The 7,398-nt window shown below is 37.9% G+C and overlaps 1 protein-coding gene across 1 annotated transcript in view; it reads right to left on the reverse strand.

The window, feature by feature from the left end:
• LOC123521047 (protocadherin alpha-C2) overlaps positions 1 to 3,694 on the reverse strand; it is a 75,425-nt gene extending 71,731 nt beyond the window's left edge. Inside the window, exon 1 of the mRNA XM_045284737.1 lies at positions 3,593 to 3,694. Coding sequence (XP_045140672.1) covers positions 3,593 to 3,694 — 102 coding nt within the window. The remainder of the gene's footprint in view (positions 1 to 3,592) is intronic.
• Positions 3,695 to 7,398: the final 3,704 nt, after the last annotated feature.

A 7,398-nucleotide genomic window follows, 5' to 3' on the forward strand; every position in this document is an offset into this window, starting at 1 on the left:
TCCCGCATGAGCCCTTGATAGATCAAAATTCTTTTAAAGGATTTGTTCCCTTGCAAGAGATTCACGTTTTTAGGATACACGAAAATATTTTAACAGCAAAGTATGGAAGAGTTCTCAAATATCCTATGATCTCCAGAACCTAGTGTGAAGCTTGGCACAGAGGGATTCAGTCCTTGGTGTTACTTTGTTTTGTTTTAACAGAACTCGGTTTACAAGTTTGTGTAGCTTCTGCTTTTCTATTCCCCTTTCTCAAGTTCATATATGTTTCAAGGTCCATTCATCTTATCTATGAGACACTGTCCATCCTAAACACAATAACTTTTCTCTTTTGCAGTCAATGGCATATCTCTGAATGCTGAAATACATATTGGCATGTATTATTGTTCTTTAATCCATCCAAATACTTTAATATTATCTCTTAATGATAAATATCCTGGAAGGCAGGATGTATGTCTTCTATTTCTATGTATCCTTCACAGTGTAGGAAACCTTATAAACTCTCAATAAATAAGCGCTGATTGCTTTATTTTATTCAAGTTCTCCTTTTGCAAATTCAAGAACTACTACAACTCAAGGATTTCTCTTTCGCTGTATGCTGATCCCTGGTGGCATAGCAGACTGCTGACCACACAGTCCACCATTTAAAACTGCCAGCCACTCTTCAAGCGAAAGATTAGGCTTTCTGTTCCCATAATGACTTACAGTTTTGGAGACACACAGATGGGATTTTGGAACTACTTTGAGCTGCTCTAAATGTTCAGCATCACTGTAAGTCGATATCAACTCAATGGCACTGAGTTAGTTATGTTATGAGGATATGGACATACCATCTCTAAAGAAAGAAGGCTCCTGCAGGGATTTGAACATGAATTTCTCCAAGTGAAGATATGAAATCAAGTATTTCGAACCTGGAGACACAAATCCCCAATTTCTAGACTCTCAGAAAGGCTCTGCTTCAAAGCAACATGTTATCATTCTTCCTATTTTATATTACAACTATAAAATGAAGATACGCTATGCTTATAACCAACAAGAAAAGGGACGTGATAATGGAAGCGCCATGATAAGACAGGGTAATTTGTTTGCTCACTCCCATGCTATACAAGAACTTTGAAATAATATCCCTCAATTGTATTCCTTATTTGCATTTGTCAAATGGATCTATCATGAGATCATTGGGCACAGGAGCAAAGCAATTATAAGACAACAGAATTAGGCCTGCAAGAAGAACTTTGGCATTCAGTGAACTTTCCTGAGTCCCATAAATGTTCCTTTCTCTATTATTAACATAATTACAAATCATTTTACTTTGAGGAACCAATCAGGAATCTTCTGGCCATAGTTTGATAAGAGTTTGGCCTGAACATTAAGGAAATATTTCTTCCAAACAGGGAAGGATCTAATTTTCATTTGAACCAGTGTATTTGTGTTGCTCCACAAACTGAATGTATGCTATATAACAGTAATAATGCAAAGACAAATGGACATTCTCAACATTTAGAGCAGCTCAAAGTAGTTCCAAAATCCCATCTTGTTACAAATAGGACACCTGATTTTCTTGCATCTCTAGATGGAAATTACTTTCCAATATGAATATAGTATTCTTTAAAAGTATAACATCCAAAAAAAAAAAGTATAACATCCAGAGTATGAGGAAATAAAAATTCTTTTCATATCATATTAAACTGACTTTTTCATATATTCCCACCCTCCATAGGGAATATATTGCTCAAATATTTGGTAATAATTATTGGTTTATAGGGAGTGGTTCCCTAAATTTTTAATTCTGAGAAATGAATATGTGGTTGGTACTTAGCTGAGACTTCTGAAATTTTCTTAGAACAAGTAAAAATGCTCTAAGTTATCGTTAAGAAGCCATAGTGGTGCAAAGGTTAAATTGCTTGACTGCTAACTAAAAGGTCAATGACCTCAAACCCATAAACCACTCCATGGGAGAAAAATAAGCAGGCTTCTTCTGTAAAGATTTATGCTATGGGAATCCTTTGTGACAGTTTTCCTCTGTCCTATAAGGTCACAGTGAATCAGAGTCACTTCACAACAACCAGTTTGGTTTAAGATATATTTAAATATGTAACAATAAAAAGAGAGAGATGGAGCATACTGTATAATATTAACAAGTAAAATTAAACTATTCCATTCTTCCAAGACTGTCTCCTCTATCAGTATTCTTAACTGAGGTCATCTAAGAAGAGTAATAGAATATCAAAAGTAGAAACTGACTCAATGGTAATGAGTCTGAGTTTTTCTCTTAGAAGAAGAGAGATGAGGGGACGGTGGTGGTGGTGGTGGTGGATGAAGAGCTGATACCAAGGGCTCAAGTAGAAAGAAAATGTTTTGAGACTGATGAAGGCAACAATGTACAAATGTGTTTGACACAATGGATGGATATGTCATCCATTGTGATAAGAGTTGTACAAACCCCCAATAAAAATGATGAAAAAAGGACAGACGAGAGTTATTTTTAAAAGTATCTCATCCAAGTGCTTTAGTTTTCATTAAAGAAAGGTGTTAAATGAAATTTGAATCCCAAGATCAATGAGAAGATAGAAAGCATGCATGTGCTCTTGTAAGTCAAATGTTTATAATCAGGTTAATTATATGTCAAAGTGCTGTTTAAAAAGTGTAGGTATAATAGTGAATGATGGGGGCAGTGTGGAGTGGAGATCCAAAGCCCATTAGTAGGCCACTGGAGATCCCCTTGCAGAGAGGTCTCGGGGAGGAGATGAGCCAGTCAGGGTGCGATGTAACAATGATGAGAAATACAACCTTCCTCTAGTTCTTAAAGGTTTCCTCCCAGCTCCCACTACCATGACTCGAATTCTATCTTGCAAGACTGGCTAGACCAGAGGAGGTACACTGGTACAGATAGGAACTGAAAATACAGGGAATCCAGGACGGATGAGCCCTATAGGACCAGTGGTGTGAGTGGCAAAACAGGGAGGGTAAAGGGAGAATGGGTAGGAAAGAGGGAACCGATTACATGGAACTGTGTGTGACCTCCTCCCTGGGGGACAGACAACTGAAAAGTGGATGAAGGGAGAAGTCGGACAGGGCAAGATATGACAAAATACCCATTTATAAACTATCAAGGGCTCATGTGGGAGGGGGGAGCGGGGAGGGAGGGGAAAAATGAGGACCTAATGTCGGGGGTTTAAATGGAGAGAAAATGTTTTGAGAAATGATGTACAAATACGCTTTACACAATTGATGTGTGTATGGATTGGGATAACAGTTGTATGAGCCCCTAATAAAATGTTAAAAAAAAAAAGTGTAGGTATAATCAGAAATTTCCTATTTTAAAAAAGTGTCATTGAACTTTATATTAATTTCTTCTAATACTCTTCTATGTCAAAATATTCTAATAACCTATTCTGATGGTTTGTAATCACTTAGCAATGAAGGCCTTAATGTTAGAGAAACTTACGAATGGTGGCATTAACGAAAAACTGGTTGCCTGAAACCAGCTACATCTAAACCAAAGCAACCCCACTGCTGCTGAGTCCACGCTGAGTCAGCACCCTCTAGGAAAGAGTGGAACGGCCCTCTAAGGTTTCCAAGACTGAATCTTTACCGAAGCAGACTGCTCCTCTCCTCTGTGGAGCAGTCGGTGAGATGGAATTAGTAAGCTTATGGTTAACACCTCATTGTCACCAAGTAGGTTCCAGCTCACCATGACTCCATGGGCCAGGGTAGAAATGCTCCTGTGGATTTCTGTAACTAACTCTTTACCAGAGTAAAAAACCTCACCTTTCTCCCCCAGAGTGACTGTTGGTTTCAAAGTGCTGGCCTTGAGGTTGGCAGCACAATGCATAACCAGTATGTCCCAGAACTCCTTGATTTAACCACTTGGCACTGGGGCTCCTCAATCAACCACATAAACCTTCTTTTCCCACATAGATATTTTAGACTTTGGGTTGCTAGAATCATTCATAAGGGAAATGCAATAGGCATAGAGTAGCTTCAATTCATGGTGACCTTTAAACATTCCCCAATGCAGGCAAGATGGAAATAGAAAAGCTGCAAGACAATATTGCTAGGTGATCTCATCACGTTTCAACAGTAGTGCCAACGTATGTCTATTAATGTAATGCTTAGAAAGGAGAATTCCAGTGAGGGACAGCACAGATCCACCCTTGTCTTATTCCACTCAGCTTCTTATCAGCAACTCAATGACCAGGAGGCACCAAGTGATCCAAGAAACCCAGCAGAAAGTTGGCCTCCACTTTTAACAAGAACAGCAACGGCCTAGGTTGAGTCCATGTTTCTATGTCACTAAAATTAGAACCAATCTTCTATTCAAGACTCAATTCATGTCTAAGTGAAGAGAAATAACTTCCTAAAATTCATAAATTTGTGTTTAATCTAATTTCTGGCTTCTAGTATTGCCATTAAAACGTATTCCAATAGTTTCCATTCATCACTGGAGGCCTCTTATTCAAATAGAAAGCCTTGTTTGGCTGATTCTCCTCTGTAATTCTTGTGATGTTAGCCGCAGAACAAAATAAGATGGGAAATTGGCACTGGCGAAGATCCTTATTCTCAAGTGAATTTTAACTATTTTGTGACCCAGCGGGCATATTGTCCTCGTCTATCTTTTGTGCCTCTGAGTTTTAATGGGAGACTGTTAGCCCGCTTTCAATGCATGCTGTCATCTGATGAGGCAGCACCTGTAACTGCAAATATGAAAAATAGGTCTCATCCCCCTAGTTGAGACCCAAGACCTCTTGGGTCATATATGTTTCACTAATTGTATCAAAACCCCTAGTACCTCAAAAACTGCTTATTTCATTCAAAATGTGTTCCATTATGAAAACACATCATTTCAGTAAAAAAACATTCAAAGCAGAGAATAATTGACCTTGATAGGGCTAAGCCAAAATATTCATTCATTTATTTTGATCCTTTTTTACTTTTTCTTCTTCAAAAAATGTAGATATGGTTGAGGTACCCTGAATTTAAGCTATTTTGCAAGACATGTTATAAGTTCAGGGTATATGAAAGCCACGGTTTCTCCTTTGTTTGCCCATCATGTTTGCTGTTTTGTAAAAATGCATCTACACCTCTAAGAAAGGTCAAAAGTATCCACTAATATATTCACCATACACCTTATCAAGGAGTAGTTGCTCTTTTTTGTGGGGGCGGCGATCCCCTTGAATCCTGATGGCTTAGAACTTAATGGAGTTCATCTTCACAAGAACCCAATGAGATGGGTATAGTTGAAGAACCGGGATGCTGGAAAGGTGAAGAAACTTACAGACGCTCCAGTAAGTTCTCTTACATGTCACTCTTTCTTAAAAGTCTAACACACTATTCAACCACTATATCTCTGCTCCTCATTAAGAATCACACTATTGGTTTCAAGCTATTAATTTTCAAGTATCTTATTGTGTTAGTTACATAATCTGGTGTCAATTTGGGACTTGAGAGGATTAAGAGTGAAGGGGTGGAGTCTAGTCTGTCAATCGGGTCACAGCCAATGAGGCCTCTGTGGGCATGGCCTTCACCTAAGGATTCTAGGAAAACTCTGGTATTTCCTCCTTGGAGGCAGGAGACACTTTGTCTCTCTGCTCACTTCCTTGGAGATGCTATACTGACAAGGCTGACTTCTTGCGAGGCATCCCTAAGAAGCCACAAGGACCTACCCTGATGCAGCTCTGGGAACTGAGGAGCCACATGGAGACCCCTGCCAGCGCTGAGATGCTTCTAACTGTCACTGACTTTGCACCCAATGGTCTGTGATCTTCCTGCACTCAATGTCACTGCATGTATTTCATGAGTCTGAACAGGGCTTCGTAGATTGGTATTGGACATATGGGCTAATATTGGACTTACGGACTTTTATCTGAGCTGGGCTGTGATATATTCTCAATATTCAACTGCTCTTGTATATAATGCACTTTCCTAAACACATATGAGAGTGTCCATCAATTTGTTTCTCTAGTCTACCCAGACTAACACACTTATATGAGGGCCTATTCAGTTGTTTTTATAACTACACATTTCTTTCTCTTTAAGAGATTTCAATCCAATCTTCTGTATATGTTTTTTAAATGGCTGGCTTTAGCAAAATTATGATGTAAGTCAAAAGAATTCACCAAGAAAGTACTAAGAGAGCCCGCAGATTGGGAAAACATCTTTAGCAATGACACAGCAGACAAGGGCCTTATTACTAAAATCTACAGTACTTCACTAGCTTCGAAAAAGAAAAAAACGAATTGCCCACTGAGAAGGTGGGCAGAACAGAAGTTTCCCAAGGGCAGAAATCCGAATGGCCAATAAACATATGAGAAAATGTTCTTGATCATTAGCCATAAGAGAAATGCAAATTAAAACAACTATAAGATGCAACTCAACACCCTCAAAGATAGCCCAATTCAAAAAATCGGAAAGTAGCAAGTGTTGGAGGGGCTGTGGTGAGATAGGAACTCTCATGCACTGCTGGTGGACCTGTAAGTATGTATAGCCACTATGGAAATCGATTTGGCAATACCAAGGGCTCAAGTAGAAAGAAAATGTTTTGAAAATGATGATGGCAACAAATGTACTTGACACAATGGATGTATCTACGGATTGTAATAAGAGCTGTATGAACTCCCAATAAAATGACTAATAAAAAATCATGATGTAGGACCTACAATAGTCTGTCTAAATAATGGGTTTTACAAATAAGTTAGATTTTTATGATATAAATGTCACTCACTTATTCCTTGTGGTAAGTTTTGTTACATAATTCTGTCAACATTATGTATACAATATATTGTAGGGGGGTAAATGTAAATCCTCATTCTTAAACAAATTAAGATGTACTGTGTTTCCTGCAAATGTTAAAAATTCTTTTTTGTAATTTTTGTATACAAAATCCAGGATAGGTAAAGCTACAGAGAGAATGATTGCATTGGTGGTTTCTTGGGGGTTTGGCAGGGAAGGTTGGGAGGCAGTGGGGAGCTAATAACAATAAGTATAAGAAAGCAGAAAATATTCTAAAATTGATTGTGGAAATGATTGTATGACTTTTCAAAATACAATCGAATGACTGAATTGTATGATATGTGAATTACATGGCAAGAAAACTGTTTTTTAAAAGACTTTTTAAAACCCCTTTAAGTAATTTTGATGAAATAATTAATGTTACCTAAAACCTTGCTTATCAAAGATATTTTTTCCTAACATTATTTAGAAAATACTTGCCAACTCTTCAATTTTCTTGTAAACTCAAAATATTTTACAAAGCTTCTTTTAGGGAGTGAGAATCTAGCATTCAATTCCCTTAGCATTTATAGACTACCCACGCCCCCAATCCCACTTAAAGTTTATAATCACATTATCTGATTAGATGACCCATTTAGGTACAGCCATCTTATAGTAATGTTTCTTTGC

Source organism: Echinops telfairi, unplaced genomic scaffold (assembly GCF_000313985.2).
Source record: "Echinops telfairi isolate 266 unplaced genomic scaffold, ASM31398v2 ScPeMD7_7469;HRSCAF=8507_0, whole genome shotgun sequence".
Taxonomy (NCBI): Eukaryota; Metazoa; Chordata; class Mammalia; order Afrosoricida; family Tenrecidae; genus Echinops; species Echinops telfairi.